Raw genomic sequence first — 23,515 nt, 5'->3', positions numbered from 1 at the left:
ATATATAGGCAATGCACCTCAACCATTAAAATATTAAAATATATACCCAGTAGTTATAAGTGATGGTACATAGATATATCACTTAACTTCATTCTTTAAAATGATACTTTATGGATGTACCACTTAACATGATGCTTCATGGTTGAATTCCTCATACCCTTTTAGGATTGCAAAATTGTTTTAATAACTAAAATAATTTGTCTAATAACCAAATTAAAATTGATTATTCATCCCATGCAAATCAAAGTCTTAATTAAGGACAAAACTTAGATATAATTCTTTGGATGTAGTTGATGTTGTTCTTTAATCAAAATTGAAGTTGTACCTTAGTAATATGAGTAAGTGTATATTAACAGGCCTCCATTAAACTCAAGTGCATATTAACAAGATAAAACTTGAATTTTGAATGGAGAACAACATCATCTATGGATAAGGAATTGTACTTAAGTTTTGTCCCTTAATCAATCCCACTAAAAATACTCAAAAGGTTGGTGGTTGACTTTAACATTGCATAAAATAATGTTTTGCTCTAATATAAACTTTCTACCACTAAAAAAAATATGAAAGAATTAAGATTTTGACTCACTTATAGATTGTCAACTAAAAACAAAATACTGTTGATTATCAAAATTTTAAGAGGTTATAATTTTAAGCTTTTGTATCTTTATATATAAATAAAAATAATTGTCTTAAATGATAGTGTGTGCTGTGATTATTATTATTTTTAATAAAAATGTTTTAATTAATTTTCTTTTACAAGAATGTTTTTATAGATTTTTATCAACTTCTTATCTCTTACATTTTATCTTTTATTTAATCATATATTAAATTTTAATATTTTTTTAATCTTTATCATCAATACTTAAAACCTACCTTAAATTATGATATAAATTTTTTATTATATATTTAAAATATAATTTATATATTAAAAATATTTATTTATTATAAATTATAATTTTAACATAAATTAATTATTCAAAAGTATTTATTTATTATAAATTATAACTATATAGAGTAAATGTTTGTCCTCTACACATATTAAAATACTAATTATAATATGGGATGAAATACAAGTTGAACTGACAAATTTTTGAAACGAAATTTTCTGTCAATGTTAATAAAAAATGAGAAATAAATTATAAAAATATAAACATTAATATAACAAATGTACAAGCTAATTAAATAAATTAAAAGTTTCCTTAGTTGAAATTTATTTTGTTCCTAATATATCTTTGACCGAGAGTAGAAAATTAACATCTCATAAAGTCATAACCTGATTACTCACTACCTTACTCGACTTGTTAAATACACTTGGAAAACAACGTTGTAAACGGCGGATACTAACAACATTTTCCTTAATATTTTTTTAACACTTTTTTAATACTTCATTTTACTTAATAATAAATCTCTATTTATCATTATTAGTAATTATAGAGATTTGCAACTCTCAATTAATTATAAAAAAATTGTTAGCAAAATAGTGTTAAAATAAATGTTACTAACATTTTTGTTAATAAATGTTACTACCATTTTATCTATAAGAAAAAAATAATTTCAACAATTTATACTATTGAAAAGTAATGAAGAATATTATTGTTGCAAATAAAAAAAAAGGTTGAAGCACACTTGTGCATACATGGTGTGTGATCGACATGTGGTGTTTGTTTTTGGTTTGGGGTTTCAATTATTTATGATCCTCGCGTGCAACTTCCGAAGATACATTAAACATCTATGCTAATATATAAATGAAATATATGAATATATAATTATTTTTAATCTGTACTTATTGATAGAAAATTATATTCTTTAAATATATAAAAATCTTATATATTATTTTTAAATAATTATATATAATTTTTTAATATTTTATTTATGTATAATTATTAGAGACATAAAATTCTTTCGCTCTGGTAATCAAGAGTAGAAGGAGCAGACCGAGAGAAATAATAAAAATGAAAAAGAAAAAAATGAAAAACACATGACATGACCAATAATGATGAGATATATATAGGGGACAACACACAACTCAAGCAGAGAAACGCGAACAAATACCCATAACCACAGAAGAGAGAAGGAAAAGAAAGAGAAGCAGAGCGTAAACAAAGAAAAACAAAACCCAGAATCTAGAGAGCAAAAACGGCTCTAGCATACCATACCACACAACACAACACACACAAACAAAAAGTACTTCCCCCCAAACCATATATTATATTATATTATTATATGTACATACATATATGTATACATAGTTTTGTGTATATTCAGGATTGTTGTTCTCTCTTTCTTGATTTTTCATTTGAGAGAGAGAGAGGGAGATCTTGTCCTTCTACAATGCTCACTTTGTAGCGGACTTGGTAATCTCATGCAACTATTTTTCACTTGGACTCTCTCCTTCACCAATTCATCTTTCACTTTTTTTTAACGCTTCGAATCAGAGCTTCTTTTCCGCTTTTGATCGATACCCATTTATTGCTTAGGTTCCAAAAAGTGTTTGATTCTCTTTATTCCGCTCAATTTGCTGCTTTATACACTTTTTTTTAACGTGTTTAATGATAAAAGTTTTTGGAATTGGGATTAGGGTTTTCTTTCCTTGTGGGTATTTTCCGGGTATGCGTACTCAGCTTGTTTGTGTGTGTTTTTAGGGTTTCATTGGATCGTAACTGGGGCACTTGTCGAAATTGGAAAATTCCCGAGTGATTAGGGTTTTGATCGGAGGGTGTGATTGAAAGGAAGACTGTGCTTGTTCATTCTCTGCGCCGGGGTTGCGTGAAATGGGCATGAGCTCTGATCTTTTCTGGGGGTCGTGTTGTGGGTTTAGAGCTACGCTGGTTGAGCATTTGCACTTGGAGATTGCTTAAGATGCTGTTTAACATTGCTTTTTTGAGCATGGAAGAAGATTGTCTATATTAATAACAGTGAATCAGTGGTTGATTTGGAGAACCGTGTTTGGACACAGTACAAAGCCTTCCGGGTCTTCAGTTTTCGCGTTTTTTTTGGTCTTTGCTGGGGGATTTGACACGAAGAAGAAGCTGATGATTTTTTGTTGCCTCTTAGCCCTTTGAATTGACTAACATTAGTAGCTAAAATACACTGATTGGAGTTGTGTTGATCCATTTGCTGACATTAAGTAGTTAGAACAAGTGGTTGCTGTGCCTTGAATTTGCATCAATTTCCAGTAGTATAGTTTTAGCTGTTTGAATATTTTGGTGAAGGGTAGTAAACCTTGGTGGTTTCCACTATCTTTGTTTGTAGTAAGAGGCATATGGAGGAGTATTAAAGCTGGAAATGAAAGCAGTGACATGGTGCATGGACAGGAGCATAGTTGCTGGTTTGTTCCCTTTCTGGAACAGTGCTATTGGAAACTAATTCAATCACTCTCAAATTTAAAAGAATTTTACACTAGGCGTATCTGGATTTTGTGCAATGTCGCGCTGTTTTCCATTTCCGCCACCGGGATATGTAAAGAAGGCTACAGATGAACTGGACTTATTAAAAAAGGTTAATATACTTTTCCTATATTCACATTGTACACATAATTTGGCATGCATTATTTTGTGATGCAAATTGCAGTTTCTTGCACAATGTTAAACGTATATCGATAAAGTTCATTTTCTAAGTGGAATGTTAAAATGTTTCACTAGACCAAGTGCTTAATGCTGTTCAAAATAATTATGTATCCTTAATTTTTCATCTCTTTCTTCTTAATAATGATTTAATCGAATTTTCTTTGAGTTCATTTTAAAATACTATCTAGAAACATTTAAAGTGGCCCCTTTCGAACTATCACATAGGCCATGAAAGTATAACAGATTTTGTTTGGTTGGGTATGGGTGCAATTAAAAATAATTGGGGGCATATATTACAGTATCTGTTTGGCCCACAATGATTAGTTAGGGGTTGTGCACTCATTGTTGATGGAAGTTGGTTCATGTGATTTATAACTATCCATAGGTGCACGTCTCATTAAATGTTAAGTTTATCTGTTGTACATGTTTACAATTCATGTTAGGTTTTTCTGCTTTATATCCAAACCTTAGATTTTGGGACTGTTGTGGTAGTACTGCCAAAAGTTAAGTTCCAAGAGGATTGAGCAGAGAACTTATGATATTACTAATGAAGAGGGGAGGATATTATGATTATTAGTAGTGTATATGCGTCACTTGCTCTATGCACATCCATCTTTGCACAAAGCCACAAACTTCACCTAATTTGTGTCATTCTACTGCCTGACCTTGGCAATTTTATTTATTGTTTTGATAGTATTAGTAAGCCATGGGAATTTAATTTTTGAAGTGAATTTGATTTGTACTTTCATGTTAAAAGTGTTGAGGTATCATTTACTTCAAAGCTATCTTCGAAGTGTTGATTTGTACTAATGCAACCAATCTTTCATAATATATATGATTTTGTTATGGATTTTCTTTTTTGCTTTTTTTGTAGGAGCGTGGGTTCTTCAAAATTTTAGCCTGTTATTAGTATTGAATAAGTAGTCATCAGTATTCAAGTTTTTAGTCCTTTTGATGGGTGTATGGTGTAACTTGGCATCTTAGGTATTGAAGCAAAAAATTTAGTCTTGGTAGAGATTGACCACATATATTTTTGAATCTCCTTGATCTTGTCAGTGCCATAAAACAAAGCGCTTCAAAATTTTGGGTGGCTTACCTAGATATGTTGTCTCAACTCTAATAGGCTGCTGAGTTGTATTCTTTTGGAGAGAAATGGATTTAGAATAAGGTCATAGAATTATAATCATTTTTTTGGGGTTTAAAAGGTATAAAGGGAGTTGTAATACCAATGATAGATATGTTGTTTTACATGTGGTGACAAATTGCCTGGTCTATGTCTCTGTTGAAATAATAGCTTTAAAGAATAAGGACAGTCCATGGTTAGAGATGCTATGTCTATATACTTATACTTAATGTGAGGTTAATCAGATGCATGCTCTAGACTAATTACACTGGCAAAAACTGGTTCTAGATTTTCTTGGCCCAACCAATTTTTACAAAAGTAGGGATGAAAAGTTGAAAACCAAGAATTCACATGGATTTTATTGTAAATAGTTGGGTTCATGGTAGTTGAATCGAGATACAAATAATGTATCGGAAAGCTTATTTTTTGAATCGTGAATCGAATCATATCGTGAATCGTAAGATTTATGATCAGTAAAAACATAGTGTATATATATGCATACAAGACATATAAAAGCACTCTAAGCACATTTTAATATAAAGAAACAGACAAAATGAAGTCATACATAAATATATAGTAATATATAAGCTTCAAAATACAAAGATACAATTATACAAATAATAACAGTCTCAAAGCCAAAAGAAATGACTGCACAGTTCAACAACAAAACCTCCAAAAAAATCATTGTTGTTGCTAAATATATGCGTATACCAGGGTCTGTTTGCTACTCTAATCAGCAATATAGCCACCCAAAAAAAATATTAGTGTTGTTGCTGCATAAACTCAGCAACAAGTGGCGCTACTGCCACACAAATTCAGTCATACAGCCTCAAAAAATAAATACAAAATGCCCCTATCCAAGATCATTCATCATCTCCAACCCCAAGATCTACATCACTCAAGTCATCTTCATCTTCTAATATCAAAAGTTCTTCTTCTTCATTATCTTCAATTTCATCCTCATCTTCTATTATTGATTTTCCCTTACCAATCTTGGCATTCAAGTTTCTTGGACCTATGTAATCAAAAGAAAATAATAAGGTCTAGTTCTAATTCCAACTTCCAAGTTCTAAACTAACTTTAAAATATAAATAATTACCTCTCTTTCTTTTCTTCTTTGGAGCTCCCTCATCAACACCAAAGCACTCATGTACATCCATCCATGAGGCATCAATAGGCAAGCAAGGATTCTCCTTTTCGGTGATCCACTCATCATCGGATTCAATATCTGACAAACATATGGGATCATAGGTATCTCCATTCTCTTCTCTACTATTTTGCCTCATCTCAAGTTGAAGATTATATTTGACATATACAAGTGCATTTAATCTTTGTTGCTCCAATCGATTTCTTCTCTTAGTATGCACTTGGTCAAATGTACTCCAATTTCTCTCACATCCAGTGACACTATATGTAAGACTCAAAATTCTCATGGCCACTTTTTGTAACTCTTTACCTCTTCCACTGTAACTCTCCCACCAAAGAGCTACAAAAAAGTGTATTTAGTTTACAAATGTAGTTATTATTAATTATTATGTATTATCTTTATGATATTTATTAAGTAAAAATTAAAGGGATACCCGGTTGTTTCTTATCTCTAGTAGCTATTGCCATGTCCATTCCAAAGATCTCCTTAGCTCCCTTAAACTTTTCAAGTTGTTGATCTATTATAACTCTTGTCCTTATATCCGGAACCATTTTTTGAAAGGTTTCATATAAACCAATTAAGACTTCACTATCCGGATTGAAGTTCTTGTCATAATGATACCTAACCAAATAAGAAATAACTTGGCTACTAGGCATAAAGAAAATAGTAGTTCTTAAAATGACAATTATTTTTAAATAATTTACCTAGGATTGAGATAATAGGCAGCTGCATGAAGAGGCCTATGAAGCTGCAGATTCCACCTAGTGTCAATAATCTTCCACACTCTTTTATACCTTGACTCTTGCATTTGAAAGTTTTGAGCAATTTTCTCTTTAGCCATATCCATTGCTTCATAAATGTATGGTGAGGCTGGCTTTGAATCACCATCTACAAGCCTTAACACTTTCACAAGTGGAATCACGCACTTTAGGCAATATGTGATTGATCTCCAAAATCTATCATCACTCAACACTAGGTTCATGACTTGCTTAGCCTCACTTTTACTAGCATGTGGACTAGTAGCCCATTCCTCCGATGCAAACATTGATCTAAGAGCATTCTTTTGTTGTTTAATGCAATTTAGTGTAAGATAAGAAGTTGCAAATCTTGTCACAGCTGGTCTTGCTAATTCCCCTCCATTGGAATATTGTCTATACAAATTAAGGACCCATGTATGCCTATATATGTAGGTAGTAATCTTCTTTGCATTAGCAATGGTATTATAAAATACCGGAAGGTCTCCAATGTCCTCAAGGATTAGATCAAGGCAATGGGCTGCATATGGGGACCAAAATAGTTTGGTTCTCTTCTCCATTAACATTTGTCCAGCTGCCACAAGATTAGAAGCCCCATCCGTCACAACTTGGACTACATGCTCCTCCCCAATTTCTTCAACAATGTTGTCTAACAATTCAAACATTTTTTCCCCATCCTTTATCACATCACTTGTATCAATAGATTTCAAAAAAACAGTCCCACTTGGACTGTTAACAAGAAAATTAGTGAGTGATCTTCCTTTCCCATCCGTCCAACCATCACACATCAAGGTGCATCCCCATTTCTCCGAATCACTTCTATATTTCTCTAAGCTTTTTTGGATGTTGTCAACAACTTTCTTAAAAAATGAAACCCTCGCCTCATGATAAGTTGGTGGCTTCAAACCTCTTCCATATTCTCCAACAACCTTCAACATTTGAATAAAAAGAGGACTCCTTACCAAATTAAATGGTAATGCATTACCATAAATGCATTTACAAATTTCTTGAATCACAAATTCCCTATCTTTACAAACTTCATTCATCGTCTTTTGTTTGAAAATTTTAGATGTTCCCTCTTTTCCTTTTACTGTCCCATTCTCTACATCCAAGCAATCCTCTTTCTTTTTATCTTTAGTTTCCAAGAGCTTCACAAATATTTCCTTCACATCATTAGGAACACTTGGGCAAGCAATCACATTTTCCTTTGTTCCAGCAAGATGATGTTTCATCCTTGAAATACCACCCCAACAAACATGAAAACAGAACTTACATTTTACTTGAAGTCTGTTTGGAGGGATACTATCACAATAGTTCCAAGTGATATCGGGCTCTCTTTTTGAATGACCCATTTTTTAATGCCCTACCAAGTGAAGAGATGGGACTAGTAAGTTGTAGAGGGAATAACAAAGAAAAAAAGAGAGAACAAGTGAAGGAATGGACCACACAACAAGAAGGGAAGCCCTTACCCTTGGACCACGATGAACAGCAACCCAAACAAAGTAGAGAACTTGGACGAAGCAAATGGACCACAAAAAGTGAAACCCACTAAGTGGGTCATGTACAGGGAGTAATATCGGCTATTTCCGTCTCACTTTCGTTTTAAAAAAAAAATAATCATTTTTTTAGGGTTTTCAGAACTGGGTCGCGCATGACCCGACCTAGTTTCGGATGCGACCCGCTTCTTCCATAATCGTGCGATTTCTTCTTGAATCGCGATTTTCCGATTCGCAACACGATACACACGATTCGAACACGATTCATAATCAAAAACGATATGACCTGCGATTCAAATTGCGGAACCACGGAATCGTATCGTACGATACGAGTCGCGATTCGTCCGATACTTACTACCATGGTTGGGTTTATGATTTTGTATAAATAATTCTTACATTTTTAAATTTCTTGCTTTGGCTTTGATACCTGAACATGTTTTGTTGTGATTACTGAGGAAAATTTAAGTTAAACCATTAGAGAATAGCCTTTGTAAAAGCTGGGTTCTTGACATTGCTTGATAGTATGGTTTGGTCCATGTAGCAAATTCCAACTACTTGGAAAAGGCTTTTGTTTTATTCTTCTTAGATGATCCTATGGAATACTTTCAGGATTCGATATATGTAAAATATACTAATTGTTTCGTCTTTGGTTAGTTGGCTACTATGGCTTCTTGATTATCATGCATGAGATTTTTTTAGCTTCTTTTATGCTCTTTTTTTATTCAATTTACCATGTTTTGAGCTGTCTATCTGCACAATTCAGTACACTTCTCAATTCTTTCTCTTTGAAGAAGAAAGAGAATTTTTTTTTTTTATCATTTTATTAATTTTTTTTTTCTCCTGTGTAACTTTAATTGATTTAATCATTCATGAGCCATATATTGAGTAGTTGCAGATTTTCTGCTATAAGTCTGTAACTGAACGTTGTATCATAATCACGTCACCTCAGTGAAATTGTGCTAGATTTATTTTCCCCAAACATGTAAAAGTGTTGCAGTTTTTTTTTTTTTTTTTTTTTTGTGATGAAACTAGAGGTTGCTTCAATGATGTGATCAAGGTTGGAGAACCTATTTGTATGTTGTTCTTGAATAGATTTTTTCAGTTACTTCAATTTATATGCCCCTTGATTTCAGGTTAATTTTACCTTGATTAGATTAATAATAAGTTATACATATTTTCAGGGATAACTCTGTTTTGTGTATGAATTCATCATATAGGTTATGCATGCAAATTAATAACTTCAGGTTGATTTTATACTAGAAAATAGAAATGAATTTTTTGGTAAGTATCTGCCTAAAATTCTCAATTTGAACGACAATGATGTAAGTCAGTTTTTTTAATTTTTGTTAAAATGTAAATGTCAACTTTCCCCCTTAATTTTAAATGTTAGTATATTCTTCTTGTTAGGTAACATGCTAAATTGTTAGTGTAGCTTTTCATTTTGGTTGATAAGGTGTATGTGTTACCGTATCACAACATAATTGATTATCCTGTCCGGTTGGCTTGGCTAGTAGTTTTGCAATTCAGGATCATATTATTTATAGCGAGCCAGCTACAATGCTTGCAAGATACTTCTTTTCTACTCTATTTGTATTGCAAATTTCATGAAGTGGTACTATTGAGAAAACGCAATGGGTAATGGATGCTGTTTACAAAGCTACCTAAAATTTCATATTGTGCATTTTTGTGACCCCTCCTGCTGGCCCTTTTTTTTTGCTGGTGATGCTTTGGCATCTTCTGAGTTTGCATTGACCTCTGGACCTCTTCATCAGTACTGAGCCTGCCTCTTTGGTCCATACTTTATTATCTGTCCCTCCACAATGCCTCTTTTTTTCTTTCTCGTTGGACTGGACTTCCCCCAACCTATTGGTATCTGACTATCTGGAGAGACTATGGATAATGGTCTTATTTCTCCTTTATTATTAATTTTTTTTGGTTACATTCTATTAGACCTTTTATTTGTTTCAACTTCTAATTGTATTCTGCTAGCAGTAGTAGGTTGTTGAGCTTTTTCTATAAGAAGGGATTTGAAAATTTTGAGGAGAAAGAGAAAATAATAAAGAAACATCCTTTGTTGGATGAGGATGTCCGAGTATGGAGGTTGACGTTATGTAGATCAGCTAGAATATTGCATTGGATGATTCATTAAAGGGAGTATGTTATGTAGTAGATTTACTTATGTTGATCAATGCTGTTAGCTTATATTTTTGGAAGATAGGAGTTTTAATTATGATTAGGCCTTTAAGGTATTGCATGGGCACTGATTTGAACTGCATAATATGAACTAGATATTGCAACTTGGTAGTTTAGTTGGAGTTCCATCTGTGTATAAGTTTTGTATTTGGAGGACCTTTAGAGAACTGCGTAGTAGAATTGTATTTCTTTTTGCAAGTCTTAGAATACTATTTAAAATGACTTTAGATACTGAATGAGTTTAGTATTGACTTGAATTATTTGAACTGGAATCAAGAAAGTTATTTAGAAAGAGTAAATTACATTAACACCCTCTGAAATTTTGTGAGATTGCACTTAATCCCCCCTTTTTTTTCTAACCCTTAAATGTTTGAAAAATATTACATTGATACCCATTAAACATTACACTACGCCCCCTTAATTGTTTAAAAAATCTTAGTGTCCCCTTTTAAGGGAGGATGTTGTAAATGTTAAAAGAGCATTGGAGGTACGTGCAATTTCGAGAAATCCAGGGGTCTCAAGATAATTTACTCTTAACATAGTATTTTGTTTTAGGTACTGTGAATTAAGTGATAATTATTTGATGATAATTACTTTAGCATTTTGCTTTGATGATTTTTTCAAGAGTAGAGTCCTTCAATTGATACTCTATTTTTCTAATTTTTATAATTCCTTCCCTCTGTTTTCAAAACCTCAACTGATCTCCCTTGTAGAGTTTGTAAAAAAATGTGCGGAAAATCCAGGTAAGATAATGTGGGCAGTTTTTCAAGCTGGTATTTAAAAATCAAGGGGGACATTTGTATGGATTTTGAAATAGAATGGAGGTTAAAATATTTCATTGTTTCTGCAAACATTTTTCTAAACAGGTTCTAATATTTGGATAATTGCAAACCAAACCTGCTAAGCTTTGTTCCATTTTGATTTGGAGCCTGTTCAATTTGAGACTCATAAGAAGTTTTGGTGATAAAATTGATTGTTTATTCAATGCATTCAAAAATTGAATTTAATGAAGTGTTCAACATTCTGCAAGTGGTCATGACTGCATTCAGTTGCAATCCATTCCTGATTTAAATTATTAAATTTCAATACTTTTGTTTAGTCTCTCCTTTTACTAAGCACTGTACTGTAATTATTTGCAAACCTTGGCAGTTCATTGATAAGTTAAGTTCATCAGATCCACCATGTATGAGTTGGCTTGTAGAGTATATTCATGTCAATGTTTTTAAAATTGTATTGGAGATTGAACCAGTGAGGCCTAATGTTGAATGATAAGCCTAGAGTACCCCTGTGTAGTGTAGATAGATGAACCGGGATTTAGGTCCTTCAAAGTGAGGTGTGTAAAGCGAGAAAGTAAGCATGTATCCACTCTTGATCTTGATCTTGATTTGAAGTAAAATATCTTATAAATTGAATCCATTTCAAATCAAGGGTGGACATACATTTTCACTACACTTTTTCATGTTAAAGGAGTCATTCAATAAATTTGGAGTACTCCTCTAGACAGAGTAACCCTAACTAGAATTTCATAGGTTCTATGAGGAAAGGAAATCTCAATATTTCAAATTGTGCAAAAGGTCTGTGGTGTGAATAATGTCGTGATATTTAATAATTATGCATATTTTATTTAGGGAAACAAAATATTTCCTAATCATGTGTATTGAATGAATTGAGCATATATATAAACATATCCCGTGGTATAGTAAAGCACACGGTTTCAGCTCATCTTTTATGCCTCTTCTCTTTACTTTCAACAGTCTAAATAAGTCAGGCAACAAAAGGGCATTTATAACCCCAAGATAACAAAAATCTTAGTTTTATTATAATTTCTAAGAATAAAAACCCTAGATAAATTTTAATTGAATATAAAATCCTAGTAATATGCTTCTCCATTCTGAATCTGTAATCGATATTTCTAAGAAAATATAATTCCTAGATAAACTTTAATTAGATATAAAATTCTAATAATATGCTTCTCCATTCTGAATCTCCTTTTAGTTATGGTTCAATTAGTTAAATTGGTGGTTGAACCCTGATTGAACATGGTGGTGTATGAATCTATAAAGCATGGACTTTGACACGAACATTAGACACGATTGGTGTCTAAAATTTAGGAAAGTGGGACACACACATTCTGATGAAATAAAATGAGTAACATAACAAGATGTAAATTAATTGTATATTCACCTTTTTAAACCAACCTTCTATGTTTTTTCTATGATAACAAGCCTTAAAAAAGGTAAGAAACATTATTTTTAATAATTTATGTTATATTTTAAGCTGAGTTATCTAAAAGTTAAAAAATAAATATTTTTTTTTTGGTTTATATATGTTTTTAGTCCATGTAAAATGAGGTCCCTGTAATTTTTTTTTTTCATCTTTTTAAAATTTGTGAAAATTATTTTTGGTCCTTATAATATATTTTTAGTCCTTGGAAAATGAACAAATTTTGATTCGTATAAAATATTATTTTTTGATTTTCATCCCTTTGAAATCATTATTTTTGTCCCTAATGATGATTTTAAAGTAGATAAATAATATTTATTTTTAAAGCCTTATAAGAAATTTAGAAGTGTCATACATTAGCATAATATCATTATCAGTTATGGATAATACCTAAGATGGTTATTGGACCTTTTAATAAACAAATAAGTAGTTAAAATGATTACATGATAATTAGGACTAAAAATAGTAGTTCTAAATTTCAAAGGGATGAAAAACACAGGAAATTTTTATGTGGACCAAAATCAAAATTTGTTCATTTTGAGGGAACTAAAAACATATGTAAGTCATATTTTTTAATATTAGTGTGTCCATTCATATGGAGGTGTTGGCTCAAGTATTTGAGTTGTGTAGATGTGTCGGCATGAGTGTCTAAGCCAACCAAAAATATTTTTTTAATTGGATATCTAGTTATAAGTGTCTGACAAGTGTTGGTGTTGGAAAATGTCTGACAGTGCTTGTAGGTTTGAATTAGAAACATAGCTGGCTCATGGTCAGACCGGTTCAAGTGATTGATCCAGTACTTCTTTTGAAACATTTCATTACACTACATTGTCATGGCTGTTCAAGAATGTAAATAGGGAGATTCAATTTGGGACAAGATGAAAACTAGTCTTACCTGTTTCGCTTAGGATGTTCCTCTACAAGGGGTATCCTAATGGAGAGCTAATTATAGTTATGTCTTTGGTCCCATTTGGTAGACTATTGTATTGACTATGGTGTATAGGATTGCTTCTTGTGACCTGGAAGATGAACAATCAGTGGCTTTGTTGTTTGTTCTATGCCTTAAAGTTTTTTTTGAGGAACTAAATGATCAAGGTTTGTCTATTTTGCATTCCTTTTGATTCAACTATTGGAAGACAGAAGGGTCTTTTCCATGGTAGCATTGAAGGTTGTTCATCTATGAGTTGTAGCTGGACATGTATATTTTATTTGCTGGAGTTTCATATTTGTAATCCTTAATAACACGTCAGTTGCATTTCTCTGATTGAAGATTACTTGTGAAAGATGACAATCGTGACATTTTTTATAATTGTTAAACATCTAAATGTCAATGACCATATCATGATATTTTTCTTTTTCTTTCAACATCAGGCATAGAATATGAAACGTCCTTTAAAAATGTCGTAGCACATCTTATTTTTAATATATGAAAAGCTGAAATGGATCAGAATGACCAGCATTACCATCTAATTTAGTTTAAAGAATCTAATCATTGGACTGCTGAATAATGCATCAAAGAGCTATACTTTTATTTTGACTTCTATGGAATTGTTTTCCCGCAGTTTGGTTATAGTTGGCTGAAATGTGGTTTCCTAAAATCTTGAATGCTTTGTGGGTGGACATTGTGTATCAAATGGACTTTGATCTGTTATTTTAGTTGGAGTTTCTTCGTTCTAGATATATGATTGTAGGATACGAGGACCATATTTTTTTGTTGCATGTTTAACTGTTGATATTATTCTCTTTTTATTTTTCTAAGGTTGTTCTTGGGTGATATTGTGAAGCAATTGTGGTTGTTCCCTTATTTGATTATTTTTCTTAATATCACTTGTCACCATATGCCTTGCAGGAAAAGCAGAAGGAGAAAAAACATAAGAAAGATAAGAGGGACAAAGAGAAGAGGGAAAGCAAGGAAAAGAGAGAGAAAGAAGGAAGGGATGGAAAGCATAAGGAAAAGAAGGACAAAAAGGAAAAGCACAAAGAGAAAAAGAAAGATAAGGACAAGGACAAGGATAAGAGAAAAGATAGAGATAAAAGTAAAATCAATACTGCTGATGACAAAGGGATTCCAAGACAAGCTGAAGGTCCCAATGCAAGTAAACTCCATCAAAAGGAAATTAAGCAAGATGAAAAGAAGGGTGTCTTGTTTGAGAACAGACTCACCAAACAGTATACTGGTAACAATGGGGAGAAGGCAAGAGAGAAAAATCATCTGGTTGAGGAGAACAAGGATTCAAAGTTCCTCTTGGAGTTTGACCGGAGGATTAGGGATGGTGATGGAGGAGCTAGCAATCAATTGGTTCATAAGTTTACAAATACAGACCATAGAAAAGATGAGGCGAGTGTTAGGTTGGTGGCTAGAGGTGGTGGCACCTGGCCCGATGGAAATGAAAAACTCAAGGATAGGGGTCCTGATGCTAAGAAGATTGATGGAAGAGGATTACAGGCTGAGGGCAGACCTATTGGAAATGCACCAGTTCAGAATCATACTGGAAATCTTCATCCTAGAGTTGATGGAATACCCAAACTTTTGGGTAAGTATTTTGAAAGGAATTTGGAAGCAACAATTGAAGGTAAAGAAAAGGTCAAGGAAAAGAAAGATGAACAAAAAGAAAAGACCAAGGAAAAGGCAGAAAGAAAGGTTAAGGAAAAGAAAGATGAAGGAAAGGAAAAAGTTAAGGAAAAAAAAGATGAGAAACGGAGAGATAAGAAGAAAGATAAAGAGAAGGAGAAGAAAGGGCATGGGAAGGACAAAGACAGGGATAAAGAGAAGAAAAAGGAGGAGAAAGCTAAGGAACATAGTGAACTTAAAACAACAGAGCTAAATAAATTAATGGAAAGCAACAAAATTGGACTTGTAGATTCAAATTCTTTGACACAGCTTTCCAAGAACAACCACGAGAATGCTGTTAGTGGGGAAAATCTCAAGAAACGAAAGGACTGTGAGTCAAATGGAGTTCCACATGGTGAGTGTTACTTATGATGAGTCTTGTTCTCATTTCTACCCAGTGGTCTTGTTAAGTTGTATTTAAATAAGAATAAGATGTTTCTCTTATTGGATTTGGAGTAGTATATTGCTGATCTAATAAGCTAATACCAGATACTACATCCTGTGAGATAATGGTGGGTTTTCCATGATGACGCATGATTATATTGATATTTCAATTAATTGGTGTTTTTCAGGCATATTGATCAGTTTTCTCAAGTTTTGTACACATTATTTTGTTGGTGATTGACATGTTATAGCTAATTTTTTAATTTTTTACAGCCAATGACAATAGGCCCAATAAGCTTCCAAAGTTGTCTTCCACTCATCCATTCACTGAAAATGGAAAGATATTAGAACCTTGCCAAATTTCCATTCCAAATGCTTCAGTTAGATCAGGAGTAGCCGCCGGTGTTAAGGTAGAAAAGAAAGAGTGCAAGATAAATGGTTTCATTGAAGCTCAGCCATTTGCAGCTTCTTCAAACAAGATTCACACTGCTACTGTGCCAGCTGATTTGGTAACTGAATCATCTGCAAAGCCACCCCATCCTGATACCAAGTACCTAAGCCAGGTCTATTCAGTACCTAAGGTGCAGCATTGGTCTGATTTTGATGATCAAGAGTGGCTATTTGGCAGCAATGTTTCACAAGAACAAAAATCTGTGTTGAAATCTTCAGAGGTTGGAGAGACACCGCAGGTATGGGCAGAAGCTCTGCACATAGAACCAGCAGATGTTTTTGCTCTTCCATATGTCATTCCATACTGATTGATTATTTAATCGTCACACGAAACTTCAATCAATTATATGTGCACAAGGAAACCTCCTTTGACACTCCGCGCTGGCAGAACTGCTGCACGGGGTAGGCGGAAAATGATTCCAAATTTCTTGATGCATTCTTTTGTTACTTGCACACTGACAGCAAGTGTGAGTGACTGGATTAGTGCGTTGATCGTAAACTGTTTGGATGGTGACTTGTGCATGACTGATTATTTACTGTTCAGAATTGGAGAACATCTGTCACAAGCTGTTGCATGCTAGGAGCATTGCATTGCAGAACATGCTGGAGGTGCAGTTCTCATCTTGTGCATCATAGTTATTCATTTATAACACTGATACTTTGTACAGGTTGTGGAGAAAGGAAGGGGAGAGGTACAAGCTTGTGCAACTTGTTTTTTCTATTTTTGCCTGAGAGCTGAGATGCTCTTTCTAATTGAGAATGAAAATATATCCAAGTGAAACTAGATGTGGTCTTGGCAACTCCACCACAATTTTGATTTGTAACATAGAACTCTTATTTACGAGAATATGTATGATAGAGAAGGGGGAAAGAGTAATCGGATTCATTTATTCAGTTTCATGTAAATTTTTAGTCATGTTGCTCTAGTGTTTACTATCAAGATTGAAGTGAATCATATTAAAAAAGAGAGAGGATAATATAGTATGATAGTCAGTCCTTTGCAAAATAACCTGAAACGATTGATAACTTTTTTGCTTGACTACTTTTCATGAATGTGTAAAAAGTCAATCCAATGTAGTGTAAGAAGAGATATTGCAACTAGTGATACCATTTATGGTCTTTGGGTTGTTGCAACATATTTTACGGTGGGGGCTATAAATATGGATAAGTTACTGTCGAACATGTCATAGTTAAGGAGGATGAATCTATTCAGTATAGGGGGCCTTCACTTTCTCCTAATGATCGAACCTTGTGATTACAAGTCTTTTCTATTTTTATTTTAACATAAGATATTCTTCTTAAGGAGTTAGAGATTGATTCTACATGTTAAGATTCATTATGAGAGTAGGTTTTTCGTTTTTCGTATAGGTCTAAGAATTGAACATTTGAGACATGTGCAGTGAACGTGGTACTGTATATCTTTTTCCATGCACAGCTATGGGCAAAATAGCACCACCACCTAAGCCCAAAACATCTCTGCAAAATGTAGAGGATAATTAACCAAGCCTTTTGAGTTGTGTTGGCGGGATTTTTATTTTTATCTTTTTGTGGGACACTTATCAAATAATATTGCCTTCCTCAATTAATTATTTGGGAGCGTTTTTGGGTAATTATTTGAGGATTGGAGGGTGTCTTGATTTTGGTTATTGGCTCACAGTTGAACTTAATGTCAATATAACGATCAGCGTTGATACACCTGCTTGTCAATCTCCGCCTTCAGTGGACTCCCGATAACTTGGATCCTTCATCAGAATTCAGAACTGTTGTCACATCTGAATTGTTAGTTAAGTAGTTTTAATTTAATTTAAAATTCAGAAATTAAAATTAAAAATAATATATTTTTAATATTTAAATTTTATTTAAAAATATAGATAATTTAATATTTAAATTTAATAATTAATTTATTATATTTTAAATACGTATAATTTTATTTTATTTATTTTGTTTTGTTTTAATAATTATAGATAATTAATTTTAAATGATTTTTTTTAAAAAAATTAATTTAATTTAATTATTTTATATGGAACATTTAAGTTATATAACAAGAAATACTTATATTATATATTAAATTTTGTATTATAAATCAATGAATTTTAGTATGAAATTCTAATTTTTTTAATTTTTGAATGACTTTTAAAAGGTGTTACAAACATATCTGAGACCTGAAAATGATATCGTTGGATTGATTGACATAAAAATTATAGAAAATAGTTGTCACAAGAAAAAAAAACTAGCTTAATAGAGACTTAATAAAAGTTCACGAAGTGAGTTAGTTGACATACAAGAGATCAAAGGATAACCTAAAGAAATAAAAATCACACCCCACAAATTATATAATACTAAGATAAACTAATGATGTTTGTGTCTACTAGTTCCACACCTTGGAAGTTGTCTATTTCTTCTTGGATTTCGATGAACAATTCGTCGTTGTTCAGGTTCAACTTAATCCTCATCATATACCATTTGAGCATTATTGGTAGTGAGGTTCGTTGAAGAACTTCCACCAACCTTAGAGTGAAAGGAAGAAAAAGAAGAAAAACTCAGTTTTCATATAAGTATATGCACTTTGTGGTGAATTTTAAATTAAAATAAAATAATTTTTAAAAATAAAAAACACAAAATAAAACAAAAAAAAAAATTGAATTAAAAAAGAGAGAAATCGATACAATCCATTTCTCACTTGGACTGAAAAATAAGTTAGTTTGGTAAATAAAAGTGGGAAAGGTTAATTAGGTAAATAAAAGTGGGAAAGGTTAATTAGGTAAATAAAAAATGGTATATATATATATACACATGTGAACTTGAAAATATAGCTATATTTAATTATTTAAGTATCTCATTAAGAATTTGATTTATGATGTGTATGGAAAAAAAATTGAAAATACAAAAGTTATTTGGATAATTTTTATCTCTCGAAAAAATTAATCTATTTATTTTACTCACCTTACTAATAATTGGAATATTGATGTAAATAAATAATAAATTTGACTCGCTCAGTTTGGTTCACGTCGATCCTTGATAGCTGTAGAAGAATATTCTTATTATAGAAAATGACTTAAATTAAATGTATTCTTTATCTTTTAAAATATATCATTTTTTTTATTTTAATGCTTATTATTATTATTATTATTATTATTATTATTATTTATATTTAACAAAAACAGTGCATTTTCACCTTGCATCATTTGTCAGTTCTCACGGGATTTTTTTTTTCTTATCTCACGTTCTTAGTTTCATGTTGGGTTTGTTTGTTTTGACTTTTTATTTTTATATAAATATTTTTTTAATAAAAAAAAATTATAGTTTTTAATGTCTTTGTTTAAATTTTTAAAAAAATAATATATATCTACATTTAAAAAACATGTTTATAAATACTTCTTTTAAAAATTAAATAAACAGATATTATAACATTCAATATGTATTTGACTTAATTAGTTTAGGCCAGGCCAGGAAATTAAACTGACGTAATCCGACACCTGTACTTGGACAGCCAAATTGAAGTGTCATTTTCATACGAAGAATATAATTTTAAAATAAAAAGTGATTAAAGTAATTAACTTTTCGTATTTTTCTTTTAAGTGATTAAATACATACAGCTAGTTATTGACTATAAAAAAATTAATGAAATAACTTGATCTCCACTTTTAAGAATTTAAATAAAAATTAAAGAACGGAAAATAACAGGATCAAAATATTAGGATCTATATTTTGCACTATTAAAATTACTTTAACCTTATTAAAAAAAACTTTTTTTCTCTTCTTAAAAATTTCTTTTAAAAATTGTAATTTAAATATAATCATAGTCTACGTAAACGAAGGTACGTATCTATTTATAGGTTAACCTCATCCATGAATGCAATGCAAGAAGGGTATGCTTATTCAGTATTCTTAACACGAGCCTAAATATTTAAATGGTGATCAAGCACTTAAAAGTTAAAAGTAATGCTTAAATTAGGAAAAATATTTATAGAAAAACTTAATCAAGGTTAAAATATTTTTATTAACTAAATTATGTCATTCCTTTGGTAAAGAAGAGCTCAACTACATCTTAGAATTTTGGATGTTTTGACTTAATATAAATCACTTCAATAAATTTCAACATGATCTTAAAATTTGAATTTACATGTAATTCAACTCCAAAAAACTATAATTTGTAGAATAAAAATTGTTCTCAACTATGTTTTTATTTTAATCATATCAACAAAAACAAAAGTAAGAAAAAGAAAATTCCATAAAATTTAAGAGCGCAATGGAAAAAATGTAGGTGTCAACTATAAATTAACCAATATAGAACTACACCAAATTTAAAGTGTTTTATTATGGCATATATTAATTTAATTTGATGAACATGCAACGTACTATCTTCACTTCAACTACTTTTACTGTGACATTATTCACTTCTATCGACTGGGGGTATACTACTGTCTCTTAAAGGTCGATTATATATGGTAGATGAACGTGAAAGCGATGCCTATTCAGTATTGTAATACACATGCATTATTGCATCTAGGAAATGGGGACCAATGAAAGTGCCTTTGCAGCTAGAACCTTCATATTTTGATGGAAATATATTTATTGGCAGGAATGGGGGAGTTGAAGTTCTTGAATTATCCAGAGCTAGGTTGGCAAAATGTCCCATTCACACATTAATATTATAGTTTTTTTAAGTTACAGTTCATACATTATAGTTTATATATTGTTTTTTCTTTCCTCAATTTATGGCAAAATGGAGTATTGATCGATGGCCATGCATACAATATGAAGTGCTATTCATTAGCTTGTTGCATTTTTTTTTTTTACTTTTCTATGTCTGAATTTTCACAGCTTTATTTATTATATTTATCATATGTAATTCCATCATTAGTACAATTCTTGCAAACATTTTATTAATTGAAGATTTGATTTTGGCGCACAGGAAAATCTGGAGTTAATTTATTGGAAAATTTTGTTTGTTTGTCGAGGAAAAAAAAGTAAAATAAAACGCCTTGTAAGAAAGGTAAGTGTCAGTTCGACATAGATTTCTACATTCTTTCAATATCGTAATATTTATACTAGCACTTTTTAAGCATACTTTTAGCTTGACAAAAAAATAAGGGCACAGAAATGGTGTTCGAATATGTATAGCACAATTTATGTACATGTAATATATTAATAATTGTTCCGACAATCTAAATCATAGAATATACGCATACTTTTAATACCTATAAATGAGTGGAGCGGGTTGAGGTTATAAATGATTTTATTTCTTGCGACGAAAAGTTCGTTCGGATGTTAAAAATTGGTGACATGAGAACATGTATCCCATATAAAAAGAAGAATAATAAATGTCTGTTAATACATGATCTTCTAGATATTTGGGATACATATGATTCGATCAAGATATTTGAGATAATATGATTTCATCTAGATATTATAAGGAGTGTTATATATATATATATATATATGATGACATATAATAAATATAACTATATTTGTATATATATATAAATTGAGGAGGGATAGACTTATTCCATTCAATAATTCATATTCTACATCAAATTTTAACGATTCAACCGTTCAATTTAAAGTTTTTAATGTATAAATTAAATCTGTAAATTTTTAAAATTTTTAAAAATTATTTGATACTTCATTTCATTAATTTGAATTAATGTATAAAATAATTTTATGATTATCCATCAATTTGAATTAATAAAATGAAGTATCAAATAATTTTTAAATTTTTTAAAAATTTGAAAATTTGATCTATGTATTAAAATTTTTAAATTAAACGATTGTATTGTTGAAATCTGATGTAGAACATGAGTTATTGAACGAAGTAAGTATAAATAAACTTATTCCTAAAGTAAAATGATCCTTTCTCATATAAATTTATTTATACTTAATTTTAGTATCGATTATAAATATGATTTAGTAACATAAATTTTGTGTCATTATAATTTATGTCTATATATTTTAATAATTATAAAAATGTATTTACTAACATATATATATATATATATATATATATATATATATATATATATATATATATATATATAACATATATTATACATAAAAATAATTTTTAGTGAAAATTAAACATAAAAAGTATTTTTAAAACATGTATTTTTTTTAATAAAGCAATTTAAGTTGTTTTTTAGAAAAAAAAAAACAGAAAACTACTTTTTCTTTTAAAAAATAAGTTTAGACAAACACATAAATTTGTTTTTTTTAAATATCTTATTAAAAATATGCTTTTAAAGAGAAAAAAAATTAAACAAACAAATTCATTATATCCCTATACAGTTCTTTTGTAACGTTGCCAGCAAAATAATGGCCTCACCATTGGGTATGGTAATGTGCATTCTGAAAGCATATGTCCCCCTTATTTAGGCATAAGAATTGATACTAAAGGTGTATTTAATATAAAAGTCATTTTCATATATGGAGTGAGTTGAATAAATATTATTGCTCCTTCCGTTTTATAATAAATATAGTTATTTTATATAATTTTTTAATAAATAAATAAAAGAAAATAATAATTTTATAAAATTAATCTTATAATTAATTTTTTATTAAAAAGTATGTATCAAAATAGTCACTTTTTAAAGAATATTATAAGAAATATAAATAAAAAAATATATTTAATATTACATTGAAAACTAACACGACATTTATTTTAAGTTTTTTTTAAATATGACATTTATTATGAAATAAATGGAATGTATAATTATTTACTAATACTTAATCATCACTATTTTTTTTAATTGAAGAAATTAAATTTATAATCATCATTAATTACAATAATTAAAAGTTCCTACTTAATATTTCTTTTATACATAAACAAATAAAATCAATTTCACACAAATTAAATAATTATCATTATCATTATCATCATTATTATTATTATTATTATTATTATTTCTCATTTTTTTAAATATTAAATCATAATTTTTACTCAAATTAAATTATTATATATTTTATATATTACATATGTAACATTGTACTTAGGTAAATGATGTATCTTATGAAGATTTTTTGTTAGAGTTTCAGTTGACTTTAGGTGAAGAGGCGATATATAAGGTTTTTTTTATTCATTTATTAAAGAATTAAGCTTCATAAGTTTAATTTTAAAGAATTTTAAAAAATAGTTTAGAGAGAGAAGCTCTGGTTCTATGAGATTTTTCTTTTTCCTAAACCTTCTCTTAATCGCTGAATCCTTTCCCCAAGTCTTATATCTTCTTGTGTGCCTTGATTCACGTTTAGAAGCTTGAATCTACCCTGGTATAGTGCAAAGTTCTTTGGAGAGCTCAATTCGCTTCTTCTCTTATCCTCATCATCTTGGTGTGATTGTTGAGGCATATGGAAAGCTAGAGTTTCTTTGTTGGTAGACTATGGTATTCTGATACCTGAATTCTTGATTAAATTCCTTGTTGGTGTGATGAATACAAATTCAGTATTAAAGATTTGAATAAACAGGGTGTTCTGGCAAAGAATGGGGAAATTCTTAATTTGTTTGCTATTAGGTGATTGCATGTGGCATGATAGAAGATGCTAAATTTTGAGTTGCATGTTTGGAAAACTGGTA

General features: G+C 30.5%; 2 protein-coding genes across 3 annotated transcripts; one reads left to right on the top strand and one right to left on the bottom strand.

The window, feature by feature from the left end:
* The first annotated feature begins 2,024 nt into the window (after positions 1-2,024).
* LOC109792761 (uncharacterized) lies at positions 2,025-16,834 on the top strand. 2 transcript variants are annotated; one of them, XM_083068771.1, is made up of 4 exons: positions 2,025-2,184; positions 2,643-3,498; positions 14,353-15,469; positions 15,772-16,834. In XM_083068771.1, the coding sequence occupies exons 2-4, from the start codon at positions 3,424-3,426 to the stop codon at positions 16,254-16,256; spliced, it is 1,677 nt and encodes a 558-aa protein (XP_082924897.1). In that variant the 5' UTR covers positions 2,025-2,184; positions 2,643-3,423; the 3' UTR covers positions 16,257-16,834. The 2 variants fall into 2 exon arrangements, with proteins under 2 accessions (XP_082924897.1, XP_082924898.1); XM_083068772.1 differs by lacking the exon at positions 2,025-2,184 and adding an exon at positions 2,200-2,354.
* Positions 5,430-6,083, bottom strand: LOC109793699 (uncharacterized). The gene is made up of 2 exons (XM_020353157.3): positions 5,789-6,083; positions 5,430-5,704 (listed from the first exon to the last, which is right to left on the bottom strand). The coding sequence occupies exons 1-2, from the start codon at positions 5,973-5,975 to the stop codon at positions 5,553-5,555; spliced, it is 339 nt and encodes a 112-aa protein (XP_020208746.2). The 5' UTR covers positions 5,976-6,083; the 3' UTR covers positions 5,430-5,552.
* Positions 16,835-23,515: the final 6,681 nt, after the last annotated feature.

This window comes from Cajanus cajan, chromosome 2, assembly GCF_000230855.2.
Source record: "Cajanus cajan strain Asha chromosome 2, NIPB_CcT2T_4, whole genome shotgun sequence".
Classification (NCBI taxonomy): Eukaryota; Viridiplantae; Streptophyta; class Magnoliopsida; order Fabales; family Fabaceae; genus Cajanus; species Cajanus cajan.
This window is presented reverse-complemented; position numbering and strand designations above follow the sequence as displayed.

Bases quoted from the DNA above. Each gene is read 5' to 3' on its own strand.
- LOC109792761 (XM_083068771.1), top strand. From the start codon at position 3,424: ATGTCGCGCTGTTTTCCATTTCCGCCACCGGGATATGTAAAGAAGGCT. The intron at 3,499-14,352 runs GTTAATATACTT...TATGCCTTGCAG, and splicing joins AACTGGACTTATTAAAAAAG to GAAAAGCAGAAGGAGAAAAA. The intron at 15,470-15,771 runs GTGAGTGTTACT...AATTTTTTACAG, and splicing joins GTCAAATGGAGTTCCACATG to CCAATGACAATAGGCCCAAT.
- LOC109793699 (XM_020353157.3), bottom strand. From the start codon at position 5,975: ATGAGGCAAAATAGTAGAGAAGAGAATGGAGATACCTATGATCCCATA. The intron at 5,705-5,788 runs GTAATTATTTAT...TTGATTACATAG, and splicing joins AAAGAAGAAAAGAAAGAGAG to GTCCAAGAAACTTGAATGCC.